At 36.8% G+C, this 19,792-nt stretch overlaps 1 protein-coding gene across 21 annotated transcripts in view; it reads right to left on the reverse strand.

The window, feature by feature from the left end:
• The window catches only part of CEP126 (centrosomal protein 126), a 134,823-nt gene that overhangs the window by 100,296 nt on the left and 14,735 nt on the right, over positions 1-19,792 (reverse strand). For all 21 annotated transcript variants that reach the window (XM_054241782.2, XM_078339898.1, XM_054241776.2 and 18 more), the window contains exons 3-4: positions 8,269-8,414; positions 4,264-4,375 (exon numbers count right to left, since the gene is read on the reverse strand). In XM_054241782.2, coding sequence (XP_054097757.2) covers positions 4,264-4,375; positions 8,269-8,414 — 258 coding nt within the window. The remainder of the gene's footprint in view (positions 1-4,263; positions 4,376-8,268; positions 8,415-19,792) is intronic.

The following is a 19,792-nucleotide window of genomic DNA, read 5'->3' on the forward strand; positions in this document are numbered from 1 at the left end:
ACATTTTGAGAAGTGTTCATTTATGTCAGTGGTATTTTTCCATTCAAAATATTTATTGAATACCTCCAACATGATAGCACTGAATTAAGCACTATAAGAAATACCTGCATATGTTAAGACTGAGACACTGTCCTTCAGAATATTACAACATGGCTGGGGTACAAAAGTGCGCATGAAAATTAAGCAACAAAATATACAATCATAACTTTCAAATCTATTTCAATAGCCTTGGCCTCTCACCTCATCTTTGGCTAAATTGTTTTTACACATTAGTACATGGATATTAATCCCCTCAATTAAGAAGGCTCAAAGGGAATTTAAAAAAGTTAATCACATTCCCTTAATCATCAAGACCCAAAATTTCAGCTGTTTTTGCTTTTTTTTTTTGCTTTTTTTCATTTCTTTTATCCCATCATATACCAAACTCATCTATTCCTTTCATAAAATATCTTTTCTTTCTGCTTCTATTCTGTCTATTCTCTTAATTTTTCTTCCTCTTCCTCAACTTTTCTTCTTCCTTTTCCTTCTCCTTTTTCTTTAGAGACAGGATTTCACTCTGTTATCCAGGCTGGAGTGCAGTGGTGTGATCATAGCTCACTGCAGCTCCAACTCCTGGGATCAAGTGATCCGTCTATGTCATCTCCTTGAGTAGCTAGAACTACAGGTGTGTGCCAGCATGTCCAGCTACTTTTTACATTTTGTGTGTGTGTAGAGATGGGGTCTTGCTATATTGTCCAGGTTGGTCTTGAACTCCTGGCCTCCATCGATTCTCCTTACTCAGCCTGAAATTACAGGTGTGAGCCACTATGCCCAGACTATACTTTATTTCTTATACTTCTATTTGATCAACATCCTTAAACTCCTATTTTTTTCTTTCTTTTTTTTTTTTTTTTTTTTTGAGATGGAGTTTTGCTCTTGTTACCCAGGCTGGAGTGCAATGGTGTGATCTCGGCTCACTGCAACCTCTGCCTCCTGGGTTCAGGCAATTCTCCTGCCTTAGCTTCCTGAGTAGCTGGGACTACAGGCACACGCCACCATGCCCAGCTAATTTTTTGTATTTTTAGTAGAGACGGGTTTCACCATGTTGACCAGGATGGTCTCGATCTCTTGACCTCGTGATACATCTGCCTCGGCCTCCCAAAGTGCTGGGATTACAGGCTTGAGCTATGGTGCCCGGCCTAAACTCCTATTTCTTTATGCTACTTCTCTGCAATGTGAAAGCACATTATCTTCATTCTTTCATCTCTCTCATCCTCTCACCACTCAAAACCTTTTATTGTCAGATCCATCCTTTCTTCACTATACAAAATAGTACTGTTCTGGTTTAGGCAGTAAGGATCTATCCCTTTTTCTAGATCATCCCCTGTCCCATCAACAATACATCCAATAGTCCTGTCTCTCTGAATAAGTTTTATTTTCTCAGTGGTCTGTGCCTTTCACAACATTGTAAAATGTGTAAACATGTGTAAACCCAACACATGCTTCTCTGATAAATCTTACTCATTCTTTTTTTTTTTTTTTTGAGATGGAGTTTCACTCTTGTTACCCAGGCTGGAGTGCAATGGCGCGATCTTGGCTCACCGCAACCTCTGCCTCCTGGGTTCAGGAAATTCTCCTGCCTCAGCCTCCTGAGTAGCTGGGATTACAGGCACGCGCCACCATGCCCAGCTAATTTTTTGTATTTTTAGTAGAAACAGGGTTTCACCATGTTGACCAGGATGGTCTCGATCTCTTGACCTCGTGATCCACCCACCTCGGCCTCCCAAAGTGCTGGGATTACAGGCGTGAGCCACTGTGCCTGGCCTCTTACTCATTCTTTAAGATTACTTTCTACCTTCAATGTTGTCCTTCTTTATTACTTTGCTAGTATTTCTGTAACAATCCCCATTATACAGTATTACATGTGTATTATATTGTAAAGAGCAACAAACAGTATTATAATGTAATTTTGAACCCTTGCTAGGTAGAGGATTGTATTTCATTCATATGTATAACCCATACTAATCAATGTCTAACACAGAATAAGTACTTACAATTTTATCCTACTGTATCTTTCTAGACTGCAATTCTGTTGCTTATTACTTTAATATTCATATATTGAAACATCAAAAGATCTCTCAAGGGAAAAGCCATCTATTGGCCTTACATGTCTATTGGCTATTGTCCTATCACTCTTTTACTTTCACAGTCAAACTAAAGCTTTTTGCTTTTCATGTTTCAACTTATAGCCATTTATTTTCTGTCCCCACCACTCCACTGAAATTGGTCTGACAAAAGTTGCCAGTAACTTTTTTGTTGTAAATACAGTGGACACATTGCTTCTATGCTGGATATTCTCTTTGCCCCTCCAGATTCATTTGCCACATTCCTCTACTTGACTCTTCTCCAAGAGACTGAATTATCCCTTGCTCTTTGATTTATGGCTGAGTTTGGCCAGTGGAAGTTACCAGAAGGAGAAAGGAGGGTGACAGAAGAAAGAGGTTTTTGATAATTATTCCTCTGACTTCCTCCCTGCTGGGCTTGGTTTAGCAGTGGCTTACATTTCGCTCTCTAGGACCACAGGACCTGTCCAGGCTCCGTCTTCTACTGTATAGCTTTTTTTTGGTTTAGTTCTGTATTGGTAATACTGACTTTGTGTCAGTTCTGGGGTGCTTTACTATCCTTTGTTGGTTTTGTAGTTCCTTAAGCTCTCAGTCACCTCTTTTAAGTGTGCTTTCTGTTTCCTGCCATGATCCTGACTGATAGACATTATGTATCTGATTCTTGAGAAGCCATTTGATCTCTGTAAACTATGTTTTTCCCATGAAAATATAGCCTTCCCTAGTTTCTATGATACTGATCTCTCCTACTCCTATATGAGCCATTCTAGCCATTCTGTTTGCAAGCTTCTCTTCTTTTTCCACTTCCTTAAATGTTGCTGTTCTTCAGTGCTCATCACACACATATTCTCCATGGTTCACCATATCCATTACCTTGGCTTCAAATATATTTAGCCCAAATCTTTCTCTTGAGTTCTAGGCTATATAATTTCTACATTTATTGAAATATCCCCAGCTTTCAATCCATTATCCACAATTGTTCACAATGGATTGGAATAATATGTTTAAAAAGGAAATTTCATCTTATTACTAATTTGCCTAAACTTATTCACGAACTCCTCTTAAACAATCAAAATAAAGTTAATATTTCTTGGCATACAGATGCATTGATCTCTAAAATCTTGTCTCTAGCAAAGCCATCTGTATTTTGCATTCTGTTATCTACACATACTCTTACTCGTAGAGTATATAATGCCTTCGATTGCGCTTGGCTTTTGCACATGCCCATCTCTCTGTCTAAAATGCCATTCGCTCACTTGTTCCAATTAACGACTATTTTCTTCAAAGCTTTGCTGAAGAATTCTCTGTCCCATGAGGTCTTTCCTGAACTCTAATTAGGATTGAGAGGATACATTTACTTGTTCCTAGTCCTAATCAAGGGAACTATTGACCACAGATATTCTAAAAATAGAGTAACATTATGCACAGGTAAAATATCAACATAATAGATGCATTTATATAAATGAATTTTAAATATTATTGTAATTACTCATTTGGTATTATTCTATATTTCTGAAGCACCATTTCACTTATCTTTTAGATTATACCCTAGGGATTATATTTTACAATAATACATACTTCTCCATATCTTCTTACAATTCTTACAATGTCAACAAACATTTGGAATAAATAAATGGAAGATACGGATGTCTGAGAGTACCCAGTGGTTGATTGGTCCATCCTATTACTTCTAGATGATTCACTTATGCCATCCTGTAGAAGAACCAGGAGACTCTGTAGTCTTCTCAAGACATCCAGGAAAGATTTTCAGTGAGGAAAAACCCATTTCTACCATAAAGTTACTCTTTTTGCCTAAATGTATTACAATTCAACATAATTTTCTCTTTTAAGTAAAGATATTAATATTTTAATCAAAATATCTGTATCAATATTTAAAAAGAGTTTTGATGGTATGTTCCACATAAAATTATGTAACATACATAGTATTTTGTAATACCAAAGACTTTAGGACAACAAATTGGAATTCTGACCTATTCTTGGAGCAATTTACATTCTACTCTACCTCAATTTAATCTGTGAAAATAAAAGAATAAACTTTAAAACAGAGATGAGGAGTAACTGATGAAAAGGTTGATAAGCACAGCAACTAGATGGTTATACAATTATTGTTAATAATTATGTACAATTATCATAAATTACTTACCTCCAGTGTACTGTTGGTCTATGGGAAAAGGGAAGGTTTGTTTCTGATTTTAAGTTGGATTCCTGAATTTGTGTGAGGGCCTCTTCTAATGGAGGAACTGGTTTTTGGAAAACTAGAGATAATAAAGATCAAATAGTACAGAATCACTTTATCTTCAATGGTCTCTTTATATATTATTTAATTGGTCAATGATAAAATATTACTTTAAAACTTTTGTAAAAAGAAAATATTTTCAGAATAGTGTAAATACTTTAAATTTTGACATCCAATTTCCAAAAGAGAATGTGTTACCTCAAAGTTTTCATCACCAATTTTAAGAATATTTATCAGAAAAAAGAGACTTTGAGAAATGTCCAGGCTCTTCATCCTGGCATGCAAACTCCCCTATATTTGATCTCCTAGTCCCATACATTTCTGACACAATTTGTAAATATTCCTATGAAGAAAAGGGGAACAACAAAAACACCAACTAACATTTACTGAGCACTGACAGTTACAGGCCTTATTTTTAAGCACTTAATACTCATAAACTATTTTAACCCTCACTACGGCCTATGAGGTATGTTTGAATTTTACAACTGAGGAAACAAAGTCACAAAGAAGGCAAGTAATTTGCTCAGGTCATATATTATTATGGACACTAATCCATATACTGTCCTGCACAACCTTTAATATAACCCTATGTCCTATATATATCTACTTTCTCAAAGCCTTCCACTGTGCACTTTGGTACTCAACATACTCTATTTTCCCCTACTTCGCTCTAAATATTGTCTTCTCCTTCTTGTTCAAATTGAAACATAGCTGTCTTTTAAGGACATTAATTCTCCTACAGCCCTCTCAAATGGAGACATTATTTTCCTTCCATCATATACTATAAATATACTATACTATCTACATGGTATCTACAGTATATAATATACAATGAATAACTCAAGGCCCAGGGTGGCTTTCTGGCTTTAGCTGTTCATGGGCACTTCAAAACTATTTTCCTCTTTTCTCCTTTAAAACGCTAATATGTCATAAGACTTTTCCATTATTACAATATTTCTAATTTACTTAAAATGTTTAAGCAAAAACATTGTTTTTATGTAAAGGTTAGTTCAAACATGAACTCTAGAGACAATATATTTCCCTAATCAACTGGTGATTACATGAAGAAGAATGCAAAGCTATGGGATAGTCTGCTGATATTCGCATCATAAAGGATGCATCTATCAAAGTAATCAATTAATTTAAAAAGTATTTATTGAATTTTAAAATAAGGCTTTCTGCTCATTTATAGAGGCACTGTTCTCCTTCCTTCTCCCCTCTTTTCCACCACTTTTTTTTAAAGATGGAGTCTCACTCTGTCACTCAGGCTAGAGTGCAGTGGTGTGGCCTCAACTCACTGTGACCTTCACCTCCTGGATTTTTAAGCAATTCTCCTGCCTCAGCCTCCCAAGTAATTGGGATTACAGGCACCACCATCATGCCTGGCTAACTTTTGTATTTTTAGTAGAGACAGGGTTTCATCATGTTGGCCAGGCTGGTCTCAAACTCCTAACCTCAAGTGGTCCACCTACCTCGGCCACTCAAAGTGCTGGGATTACAGGCATGAGCCACTGTGCCCAGCCTCCTTCACCACTATCAATCAAATTAGTAAATAAATCCTACTGATTTTATCAATTTTTTTTTTTGAGACAAAGCCTGTTGCCTAGGCTGGAGTGCAGTGGTGTGATCTTGGCTCACTGCAACCTCCACCTCCTGGGTTCAAGTGATCCTACCACTTCAGCCTCCCCAGTAGCTGGGACTACAGGCATGTACCACCATGCTTGGCTAATCTTGTATTGTTTGTAGAGATGGGGTTTCATCATGTTGCCCAGGCTGGTCTTGAAGTCGTGAGCTCTGAAGCCATCTGCCTGCCTCGACCTCCCAAAGTGCTGGGATTACAGGCATGAGCCACTGCAGCTGGCCATGATTATATTTCTTGAATACAGTATCTCTTGCCAGGCACAGCAGCTGACTTCTGTAATCCCAGTACTTTGGTAGGTCAAGGTGGGCATATCACATGAGGTCAGGAGTTTGAGATCAGCCTGGCCAGCATGGTGAAACCCCGTCTCTACTAAAAATACAAAAGGTAGCTGGGCATGTTGGCGGGTGCCTGTAATCCCAACTGCTTGGGAGGCTGAGGCAGGAGAATCACTTGAACCCAGGACATGGAGGTTGCAGTGGGCCAAGATTACATTACTGCACTCCAGCCTGGGCGAGAAAAGTGAGACTGTCTCAAAAAAAAAAAAAAAAAAAGAATAAATACAGTATCTCTTATCTCTACATTCAATGAACTGCTTTAATTTAGGAGCTTAACATCTCTTACCATAATTACTTAAAAAATATCCCACTAGTCTACTTACTTCAGTAAGTCTCTACTTCAGTCTATAGTCCATCTTGTAACTATAATTATCTTTCTAACAAATCTAATCATAGCAGAGCCCTCTAGTTCCCTCCCTAATATCCATTTCCCCTTTTTTACTTGGTAACAGACCCTATATAGTTAGGCTTAGCAATATACTCACATTAATCATTAAAAAAAATGATTTTTCAGACTTCCTTGCAAATAAAGTTGCCAAGCAGAGATCTCAGAGGTGCACCCTTTTTTTTCCTGTTCTTTCTTACTGCCTAGAACACTGGTATAATGGTTGAGCTGTAGCAGCTACCATATGACCATGACAGTGAGGGTATAAACCATATACTAAAGACTGTTGAGCCAAGTGACAGATGATCCTTCTGTCTCTCAGCTCAGTATAATCATCAAACCAGCTCTGGTTTTCTCCTCAAAACCAGGAGAAAAATAAACTTCTATCATGTTTAAGCTATTGTTGTTTTGCCCAGTTTCACTAGTTGCCCTTATTAACAGTATTATTTATTACTAACACAGCAATGGCTTGCTTTTTTGTTAAAAAATACTGTAAATGGACTGTATTTTGCATAAAGATGAAATTTCTGGCATGACATATAAAGCTCTTTGAGAACTGGCTACCTCTTAGTTTTTCTAGCTTCACATCCATTTTTCTTCTCCCCACCCATCCCATGATTCAGATACACTGAAATACATAATTTATTTGTGCAAGCTGTTCCTTTTTCCTGAGATGTCCTTTTATTTTTCTGTCTGCTTCACAATATGCTCATTTGTTAAGATCTGACTTAAGTCATTTTTCCAAGAATGATGTCCTTGATGTCCTGACATAGGTTTAGTGTTCTTTCCTCTATGCTCTTATGGCACTTTACACACTCTGCTACCACAGCAATTATCATTACGTTATTGACATTGTTTATACTACTCTCATCTCCAAAATAGGTTGTGAAATCTTGAATGGTAGAATAAAATTAGATTTCTCTATATCTCAGCTTACCCTAAGGCTAAGTACAACACAGTATACCATATGTTTGCTGAATACATAAAGGATCTGCCTGTCACTTTTCTTTATGAAGCTCTGATATATTGTTACTATTTAAGGCATAAAAATGTAGATATAATACAAAAGAACCAACCATAATCATATTTAAATTCTTAACTAATTCCAGGTCTTTATATTGTTGGATTATATTACTCTATAGACTTTCTTTTTGTTTTGCCAGTGTCTCAAATATGAATTTGAACCAAACTGTTAAAAAATGCTAGAATAAATGGGACACTAATTTTCTGAACTCAAAAGTCAAATTTTCTTTGTACTAAGCTACTCGCTAAGTCAATTTTAAAAAGATAAAACATTGTAACCAGCTGGAAGTCAAATCAAACTTGTGAGTTTCAGAATTAAACCTAACAGCCAACAAAATATCCTCCAAATTAAACCTAAATCAAATGACTATTTTTCATTTGGTTAAAGTGCTTTTACTCAGAAGTCATATTGGTCTTTTTGGTTTGTTTCCACTTCATTTATTGATTTATCATTTTATTGTATACTCAAGTCAAATGAGATTAAAACTTTAATTTTTGTTCTCATATTATTCTAGAAATTAAGGCACCTGCTTTCCTCCTCTGTGAAAGAGGAATATGGGCACGCTGGAATTTTTCAGTAACTTCTTCAAACTTCTGTCTTCTTTGTTGAAGTATTTGTTCTCTAATTTGGTGCTCTTTTTCTTCTTGTTCTTTTCGTTTTTCCTCAAAAGCTCTATATTTAAGACATAAAGTAGGTAACAGCAATAGGTAGTAAGTTTAGGAAATAGTTTCAAAATGATGCATTTTTATATAATAATGTTTTCATATTTCAAATTTTTACTTAAAACAAATTAAATTTTTTAAACAGGCAGTTGGCAAAGACTTACTTCTTTGTAAATGGCATTTCAGAACTTTATCCAAGTCTCTTGCAACAAAGAGAAGATTCTCCTATGTAGCCCCTTCTAATTTCTGGCAGGTCTGCATACCTATTCCCACCTCACAAACTGTGCCATGGAAAAAGCCTTTTCTAAAAAAACTATGCCATTTTCTGTATTGATGAAAGAAGTAGCTTTGAAAATTATGAGGCATTCAAGAAAATATTGTATATTTTTATTTGTCTTTTGGACCACAAGTTTAAAATTGGCTGTCATATTAAGTTGGAACTGTGCTAAAAATTCAGAAAACTTACAAAAAAATGTGCATTTCCAGTTTCTCTTCAAAATTTGGAAGATCTGGCAAATCTGGGCTCTCAATCACACATAGTTCCAAACACCTGCCCCATTCCTGCCATTCTTATTTTTCTTAAATTTCTTATTTATTTCTGATTGCCCTCAGACACTTGAATTTATGTTCTCTAGTTTAAGCTGTACTGTTTCAAAAAATTCATTTTGTCCTTGAAAGACTATGTGTGTGTGTGTGTGCATGTGTGTGTGTGCGTGTGTGTGGTATATGTGTGTGTGTGTGCATGTGTATGTGTGTATGATTCAATAATTATTTGCTAGAAAATGAGAAAAATGAAAAGGCAAGCCTACAAATCACTCATAAAGAAACTTCCAAAAGGACCTCCTTAGAATGCATGGGGTTAGGAGATGGTTGGTAAAAACTCTTTTGGAATTTTGAGTGCCATAGGTTACTGCTAACCATCTTTCTAAAGACCTCTCCTGGCAAGAATATTATTCTACTCTGAATAGCTCAGATTAAGGGAACTATATACACTTCCAGGTGATAGACTATAGATCTCCAAGTCGTCCAACACATGAGGTAAGTAGAACGTAGTGATATAGTGCCAGAGGTGGGGGAGAAGATTTTTTAGTTCCCAAAGCAATCTCCTTCAAGAATTTCCCCAGGTCACGATAAGAAGTTGCTTTTACCATTTGATTCAACATAATATTAGAAGTTGTAGCCAGAGTAAGCAGGCAAGAAAAAAAAAAGGCATCTGGACTGGAAAGGAAAAAGTAAAATTAACTCTAGTCACAGATGACATAATCTTATATTTAGAAAACTCCAAAGATTCCACAAAAACCAGTACTAATAAATGAATTCAGCAAAGTTGCAGGATACAAAATCAGCACATATAAACCAGCTGCATTTCTATACATGAATAATAAACAATCCAGAAAGGAAATAAAACATTTCAATTTACAATAGCATACAAATGCTTAGGAATAAACTTAACTAAGAAGGTAAAAGACTTATACACCAAAAACTGTAAAACATCACTGCATTTATACTGTAATTGTGTAAAAGACACAAATAAATGTAAGGACATACCATGTTCATGAATTAAAATAAAATATTGTTAAGATGTCCACACTACTCAAAGCTATCTTCAGATTCTATTTAATCCCTTCAAATCCCAATTTTTTTCATTGCAGAAATAGAAAAATCCATTCTAAAATTTATATGAAATGTCAAGGAAAACTGAATAGGCAAAATAATATTAAAAAAATACCAAAATGGAATGTTTCACCCTTCCTTATTTCAAAGCTTACTACAAATTTATGGTAATCAAAGCAGTATGGTATTGGCATAAAGATGGCCACATAGACTAATGGAAGAGATTACAGAGCCTGAAAATAAACCCTCTTATATATGGTCAAATGATTTTCCACAAGGATGCCAAAACCTTCTAATGAGAAAAGGACAATCTTTATATAAAATAGTATTGGATACCTAGATACTACAAAACAATGAAGTTGGACTCTTACCTAACAGCACATATAAAAATTACCCCAAAGTGGATCAAATATCCAAATATAAGAACCAGAACAAAACTCAGAACATAAGAAAAGCTTCATGACATTGGGTTTGACAATCATTCCTTGATATGACACTAAAAGCACAAACAAAAGGAAAAATAGATAAATTGAACTTCATCAAAATCAAAAACTTTTGTGCATCCAAGAACACTATCAACAGAGTGAAAAGGCCACACAGAAAATAAGAGAAAATATTTCCAAATCATATATCTGATAAGGATTGATATCAAGAACTCCAACAAGTCCACAACAACAAAACAACCTGATTTAAAAATATGGGCAAAAGGCTTGAATAGAATTTCTCTAAAGAAGATATATCCACAAATGCAAACAAACACATGAAAAGATGCTCAATATCATTAATCATTAATGATGTTAAATTGCATTAAGAAAATGCAAGTTAAAACCACAATGAAATGCCACACCGCACCCATTAGAATGACTATTATTTAAAAAACAAAACAAAAAATAAGAACTGTTGGTAAGGATGTAGAGAAACCGAAACTTTTATGCATTGATGGTAGAAATGTAACAACCCAATGCCTATCAATAGGAGAATGGATAAATAAATTGACATATTTTTACAATGATATACCATGCAACAATAAGAATAACATGAAAAATTACCTCTGACGATAGAAATTATAACAGTGGTTGCTATGAAGGGCGGAGATTGGTTGCAAGAAGTTTGAGGGTATATTCTGAGGAATGATAATGATAGACTAGGGAGTGCGAAGCTCAGTTTGAACAGAAGTGAGAACATGAGGGATGGGATTAACAGAAAAAGGGTAATAAGATAAATGGATTGGAGGGCGTGGTAGCACCTTAAAACTGATGAATTCAGAGGAAATGACATGGAAAATAGGAGATATAGATCAGAGATTGAGATGACTGAAACAGATTTTGGAGGCAAAGGAGTAATTGGTAATAGTTGAGGTGATGTGAATGGGTGAGGTTCAAGAAAATGACAGACCACTAGGTTGGATGGATGGCCTGTGCAGACATTAAAATCACAAAGAATGATTGTTAGAATTGTGGTAGGGAGGCAAAAGCTTGCCAAGTTGCTAAAACTTTCAAGGAATGACACAGAGGATCTATAGATGACTACAGTAAGGAAAAGCAGGGTAAGCAGTATATTTTGATGGCATGTGCTTTAAGATACTTGGAGGATTCTGGAGAAAAGGAAGAGCAATGGCCAGAAATGACAAAAAAGAGCAAAGATGATACTTTGTCCTTTGTATCTATCTATGAGTGTTTTCACACTTACCGTGATATCACCTTTTACCTCTCCCTCACAACCTTTAACATAGAGAAAAACAGAAGCTGTAAGCCGAGAGCTTATCACATTATCTAAAAAATTATTTCATCCATGTTTCCCTCAACTTGGGGTTCTAGGAACAATTTCTAATATAATCACATACCTTCAATTACTTTAAGTATTAATTTTTTGGGGGACCTTGGGGGTGAAAGTTTCCCATGTTTACTTTCTTCCCAAAGGCACTGTGCATGTGAGCATTTATATGATTGGCGTTTATATTTTGGATAGAGGGATACTATCAGGTTGCTAGAGACTGATTTGGAAAAAATGTTTGGGAGAAGGCTGCTGGCAAAGTAAAGTTTGTCATTACATATAAGGTGACCTGCAAAAATATTAATAATTCATTACAAGTGCTTAGTACGGTCAGACATTGCAAATGCTAAGTACTTCATACATATTACCTTATTTTATCCCACAGCAATTCTCTGAGGTAAGCAATTTACAGACAAAAAACCTGACTCTTAAAGAGGTTAAGTAACTTGTGCAAGGCCACACAACCATTAAGTGGAAACTAGGAGTCTAAACTAGGCAGCCTGATTCTGCTTGGTTTTAAATGAGTATACACTATGCAACAACCTTTTTGTAATTTTTCTCTTCAAAGCACTTCAATCTCTAACTTCCGCACATAACACAAATTTGTTTTCCCATGGAATCCTAAGCTTAACCTTACCATAGGATTTATCTCACTAAATTGTAATTATTTACTTTTCTGCATTGCTTAACAGACTAAGTATCCTAAGTTCAGTAACTGTATCAGCACATAGCACAGGGCTTGAAACACGGCAGCATGCAATAGCATTGTCAAATGAAAGAATTAATTGCATTTTAACTGTCTGTCTACCCCATCACACTCTCTAAGTTCACTGAGTGCAGAGACTGAAATTTTAATTTCTGGAATTCCTGTTCCTAACACAATGCTTTACACCTGGTAGCTGCTTAATAATTGCTTAATAAATGTTTGACCATATTTCAACTTCAAATATAATCAGAGCAATTTTAAAAGCAATTATCTATTATTTTTATCTAATAATATATCTGTTCAGGACATAAAAGTAAATAAAACAGATATGGTTCATCCAGTTATTTATTATCTAGTAAGGCAAGCTAAGAAAATCAAGTAAAACAAAGAATTACTGATTGTCATAATTGCTAGGAAGAAACTCTAGTTTGAGATAGGGAACCAGGGGAACCCACTTTAAATAAGGTAAACAGGGAATATTCCTCTGGAGATGTGATATTTAAGCTAAAAAACTCCAAATACACAGGGGCAAATCATCTTAAAAATGGGGAAAAAGAGGGGTGTGCCAAGATGGCCGAGAGGCGGCAACACCGGAATACAGCTCACAGGGAATAAGATGCAGGGGGGCTAAAGGACTTCATGATTCCAAGTGAGGTGCTGGATTCTCTTCAGTGGCACTGGTAGGGCACTAAAAATAGACCAGAGAAAGAGCCGCAGGGCGAAAGCCAGCCAGGGAGAGCCGCCCAGGGAGGGCAAATGGGAGACAGGGCAGGGTGTATCCCCACCTGGAACGGGCAGCCGACTTGGAGGGTCAGGGACTTCACCCCCTTGGTGCTCAGATTTGGATCCTGTGCTTACCTCATCCCTCATGCAACCCTCAGTCCCACAACAGCCCCTCCAGACTGCGAGGCACCCTGAGTTGTCGATGCAACGGCACCTGCAGGTGCCACAAATTGTTGGCCGAAGTTTGGACTAACACCAGGGGGAATGACCCATCATCCCACAGAAAGAGGCAGAGTTGAAAGCAGGGAAACAGGCCATAAGGCCTAGCAGGCCCTACAATGGCAAAACTCATACTGAAGCCCACATGCTAGAGAGCTTGGCAGCAAAGACACCAGTTTGACCCCAACCAGGAAGAGCAATCTAGGGGAAGGAGAGACGCCATTGGGAAGAATAAGCTAATCTCACCTGCAAACAAACTCCAGGGAAGGACAACCCACCCAGCAACCTGACTGAATCCGAGACAGCCCAGCAGCGCCTCTACGGGCCAAAATGGATATAGCTCCAACCTCAACAGACAGGACATCCACTTAGAGGTTCCTCCTGAAATCACCAACTTCAAAGATCAAAGGGAGATAAATCCACAAAGATGGGAAGAAACCAGCGCAAAAAGGATGAAACCATCAAAGACCAGAACACTTCTTCCCCTCCCAGGGATCACAACTCCTCACTATCAACAGAACAAAACAAGACAGAGAATGAGTTTGACAAATTGACAGAAGCAGGCTTTAGAAGGTGGGTAATAACAAACTTCTCTGAATTAAAAGACCACGTTCTAACACAATGCAAAGAAACTAAGAACCTTGAAAAAAGGTTTGACGAAATGCTAACGAGAATAACCAGCTTAGAGAAGAACATAAACGACTTGATGGAGCTGAAAAACACAGCAGAAGAACTTCACAAGGCACACACAAGTTTCAACAGCCAAATTGATCAAGCAGAAGAAAGGATATCAGAGATGGAAGATCAATCAATGAAATAAAATGAGAAGACAAGATTAGAGAAAAAAGAGTTAAAAGAAATGAACAAAGCCTCCAAGAAATATGGGATTATGTGAAAAGACCTAATCTACACTTGATCGGCATACCTGAACGTGATGGGAAGAATGAATCCAAGTTGGAAAACAGTCTTCAGGATATAATTCAAGAGAACTTCCCCAACCTAACAAGGCAGGCCAACATTCAAATCCAGGAAATCCAGAGAACACTGCAAAGATATTCCTCAAGAAGAGCAACCTCAAGGCACATAATTGCCAGATTCACCAGGGTTGAAAGGAAGGAAAAAATCCCAAGGGCAGCCAGAGAGAAAGGTTGAGTCACCCACTAAGGAAAGACCATCAGACTCACAGTGGCTCTCTCAGCAGAAACCCTACAAGCTAGAAGGGAGTGGGGGCAAATATTCAATATTCTTAATGAAAAGTACTTTCAACCCAGAATTTCATATCCAACCAAACTAAAATTCATAAGTGAAGGAGAAATAAAATTTTTTATGGACAAGTGATTGCTGAGAGATTTCATCACTACATGAGTTGCCTTACGGTAGCTACTGAAGGAAGTACTAAACATGGAAAGAAACAACCAGTACCAGCCACTGCAAAAACATACCAAATGGTAAAGAACGACAACACAATGAAGAAACCATGTCAACTAATGGGTGAAACAATCAGCCAGTAACAAAATGGCAGGATTGAATTCAAACATAACAATATTAACATTGAATTCAACAGCCATTTACACCAAAAACTCTCAATAAACTAGGTATCAATGGAATGTATCTTAAAATAATAAAAGCTATTTACAACAAACCCACAGCCAATATCATACTGAATGGGCAAAAACTAGAAGCATTCCCTTTGAAAACTGGCACTAGACAAGGATGCCCTCTCTCACTACTCCTATTCAATATAGTATTTGGAAGTTCTAGCCAGAGCAATTAGGCAAGAAAAAGAAATAAAGGGCATTCAATTAGGAAAAGAAGAAGTCAGATTGTCCCTATCTGCAGATGACATGATCATATATTTAGAAGACCCCATTGTCCCAGCCCAAAACCTCTTTAAGCTGATAAGCAACTTCAGCAAAGTCTCAAGATATAAAATCAATGTGCAGAAATCACAAGCAATTCTATACACCAACAACAGATAAACAGCCAAATCATCAATGAACTCCCATTTACAACCGCTACAAAGAGAATAAAATACCTAGGAATACAACTAACAAAGGATATAAAAGATCTTTTCAAGGTGAACTACAAACCACTGCTCAAGGAAATAAGAGAGGACACAAACAGATGGAAAAACATTCAATGCTCATGGTTAGGAAGAATAAATATTGTGAATATAGCCATATTGCCCAAAGTAATTTATAGATTCAATGCTATCCCATCAAGCTACCATTGACCTTCTTCACAGAACTGGAAAAAAACACTTTAAACTTCATATGGAACCAAAAGAGAGCCCACATAGCCAAGAAAATCCTAAGCAAAAAGAACAAAGCTGAGGCATCATGCTACCTGACTTCAGACTATACTACAAGCCTACAGTAATCAAAACAGCACGGTACTGGTACCAAAACAGAGATAAAGACCAATGGAACAGAATTGAGCCCTCGGAGGCAATGCCACACATCTACAACCATCTGATCTTTGATAAACTGGACAAAAACAAGCAATGGGGAAAGGATTCCCTGTTTAATAAATAGTGTTGGGAAAACTGGCTAGCCATATGCAGGAAGCTGAAACTGGACCCCTTCCAAGCAATGGGGAAAGGATTCTCTGTTTAATAACTGGTGTTGGGAAAACTGGCTAGCCATATGCAGGAAGCTTAAACTGAACCCCTTCCTTACACCTTATACAAAAATTAACTCCAGATGGATTAAAGATTTAAACATAAGAACTAACACCATAAAAACTCTAGAAGAAAACCTAGGTAACACCATTCAGGACATAGGCACAGGCAAGGACTTCATGACTAAAACACCAAGAGCAATGGCAACAAAAGCCAAAACAAGACAAACAGGATCTAATTAAACTTAAGAGCTTCTGCACAGCAAAAGAAACAATCATTAGAGTGAATCGGCAACCAACAGAATGGGAAAAAATTTTTGCAATCTACCCATCTGACAAAGGGCTAATATCCAGAATCCAAAGAACTAAAGCAGAGTTACAAGAAAAAAACAAACAAATCTCCCCAAAAGGGGGCAAAGGATATGAACAGACACTTTTCAAAAGAAGACATATATGTGGCCAAGAAACATATGAAAAAATGCTCATCATCATTGGTCATTAGAGAAATGCAAATCAAAACCACACTGAGATACCATCTCACGCCAGTTAGAATAGCAATCATTAAAAAATCTGGAGACAACAGATGCTGGAGAGGATGTGGAGAAGTAGGAACACTTTTACACTGTTGGTGGAGTGTAAATTAGTTCAACCATTACGAAAGACAGTGTGGTGATTCCTTAAGGACCTAGAAATAGAACTTCCATTTGACTCAGCAATCCCATTACTGGCTATATACCCAAAAGATTATAAATCATTCTATTATAAAGACACATGCACATGTATGTTCATTGTGGCACCGTTTGTTCCAGGCAAAGACCTGGAACCAACCCAAATGCCCATCAATGACAGATTGGACAAAGCAAATGTGGCACATCTACACCATGGAATACTATGCAGCCATAAAAAACTATGAGTTTATGTCCTTTGTAGAAACATAGATGAATCTAGAAACCATTATTCTCAGCAAAATGACACAAGAACAGAAAACCAAACACCACATGTTTTCACTCATAGGTGGGTGATGAACAATGAGAACACTTGGGCAGAGGGAAAGGAACAATACTGCCAGGGATAGGAAGGGGGAGTGGTGGAGGTGGGGGAGGGGAGGGACAGTTGTGGGGCAGGGAGGATAGGGAGGGATAACACCAGGAGAAATGCCTGATGTAGGTGAGGTGGGGGGTAGGGGGCGGGGATGGAGACATGAAACCACCATGGCATGTATGTATCTATGCAACAATCCTGCAGGATGCAGGAAGTGCACATGTACCCCAGAGCCCAAAGTACAATTAAAAAGAATGGAAAAAAACCCAAAAGGGTGAAAAAGTACTCTAGGCAGAAACAGTATGCAAAGGCCATGAGTTGAGAGTGAAAAAAACTTAGCATGTTGGAGAAATTGAGAAACTAACTACCAGCTCAGCAATGTTTGGCAATGATCGATGATAAATTTCCAAAGCTAAGAGGTGGTATTTTCCTTATTATTATCCAAAAGTCATTTTGATAGCAAATTATCATCACCATCATTTCATATTATTTTCTGGGCTAAAATGTATGCCAAAAGTAATAATAATTTCATACAGTACTTTCTGGGACTGTAGAAAATAAAGCTGGTGTTAGGTTGAGTCACATTAAACCAGGGATGGAGTGTGACCAATAAGAAGAATTTTCCACTCCTGAACTCAATGATAGGCCAACAATAAAAAGTTTTAATAGGCAATTATCGTGATGATTACTATACCTCTTTCATTACTCAATGGCTATTTACAGAGCTCCTTTTATACTATTCTGTGCCAGGCACTGGTAAGTGCTGTGAGAATAGAAGAGACTGGCAATAAAAATGAGAAAGCTTCTCTACTATTGTAGAATTCAGAGTTGGGAAAGTACATTTTTGTTTCCTATTTGCCCTGGAATTAGTCTTTTTCACAGAAGAAACAGAGTCTGTCCTAGCAACTTTTGAAGGGTCTGTTTAACATGTGCAGTTCTGCCTCAAAAAACATGTAGAGCACCTTGGCTCAATATGAGCCATCTCATCAAATGACAGCTATGTGCCAAACTATTTGTTCTAGTTTCTCAGGAGTTTACAGCTATGGGTATCATTTTCCTCTGCTCAAAATACTCTTAAGAAGTGAGCAAATAACCATCATGATAACAGTTTAACAACAGAACCTAGGATGTTATATTTAGAGTAACTGAGGTCACAAGAGACAAACACAGAACTGAAGAACTTGCCTTTTGTGATATGTTTCTTTTTTCTGGCTGGAACCATATTTCAGTTCTAGGTAGTTACAACTTTCTAGAGATATGATAACATTAAACTGTAAAGCTCAACATACTTTGAGATAATTAGAAGTTAAAAATTTAAAATGAGGATAAATTATTCTTCTTGCAAATTAAAGAATGTAATTGGAGAAATTGTTTTTAGAAATGAAATATACCATTTTAAACAACCAATAATGCCAACAAGAAGCCTATAAGAAATAAAACTAAACCCAATAATATACTGTGAGTTTTCATTGCCTGTCAAAGAAACGTGTCCCAGATTATAATCCTTAGACTTTCCGAGACTTAAAATTGTTTGAAATCCTAAAAGAATATATTGAAAATCATATCTTCTAACAGATTGTCTTTCACTTGACTGGAAAAGAAAACAAATGAAAAGTTGAAAATTACCCTTAATACACTGCTGCAAGACAAAACATCCAAACGATAAAGATGCATAGAATTAGTAATGTACATCATACAAAGGAAAAATATAAAAGTATCTCATTTCTTTAAAGGCTGAGGTTTCAGTGAAAAGAAACATATCAATTAACTAAAGCTTAAAAATTTAGTAACAAGATCCTTTAAGCCCTTATTCACAGATTTCAGTTCTTAGATTCTTAGATTTCAGTTCTAACAAAATTCCTTTATTTAGTAGGTAAAAATGTATTATAAATATTTTTTAAAATGTGAAGGAGCTGCTAGAAGGAGAAATACTAGCATCAAAAAGAAATACATTTTGCTTCTTGGAAAATGGAGGTAGACATACTTTTTCTGTTTCTCCCACTAAGTACAGCTAAAACTCCTGAGTATGATATATACAGTTTTCCCTCCATATCTGTCGGTTCTATAGCTATAGATTCAACCAACCCTGGATTGAAAATATTTGTGAAAAAAACAATAAAAGATAACAATACAACAATAAAAATAATACTAATAAAAATATATAATTATTTATATAACATTTATACTGTATTAGATATTTTAAGTCATCTAGAGAAGATTTAAAGCATATGAGAGGATGTGCATAGATTATATATAAATACCACACTATTTTATATAAGAGACTTGAGCATCTGTGGATTTTGGTACCCCTGGGGGTCTTGGAACCAATTCCCGGCAGATACCGAGGGACAACTACACGCACCCCACCCCCCCCATAAGAGGAGCCTGAGAAGTGAAGAGGAAGTCGGCAGGCTAGGGACCTTGGGACTTAGGGAAGGACATGGTGATTAAGTCCTCTGGGTTTTCTTTTTGCTTTATATATCCCAGACTTAGAACAGAAAAAACTGGAAACCTGGAAGCATCAACAAGTTTAGACCAAAAAAAAAAAAAAAAAAAAGGCCCAACTAAAGCTTGCTTTCTCTAGCCTGGGCATAAGGAAAAGATCAATTTAGCTAGACAGAAAACTTAGGAAATAATCCTGCTACTCCATCCAAACACCACCAAAAATTGTGCCTCTGCTCCCATCCATCCAG

The sequence above is a fragment of the Callithrix jacchus genome, chromosome 10 (assembly GCF_049354715.1).
Source record: "Callithrix jacchus isolate 240 chromosome 10, calJac240_pri, whole genome shotgun sequence".
Lineage (NCBI taxonomy): Eukaryota > Metazoa > Chordata > Mammalia > Primates > Cebidae > Callithrix > Callithrix jacchus.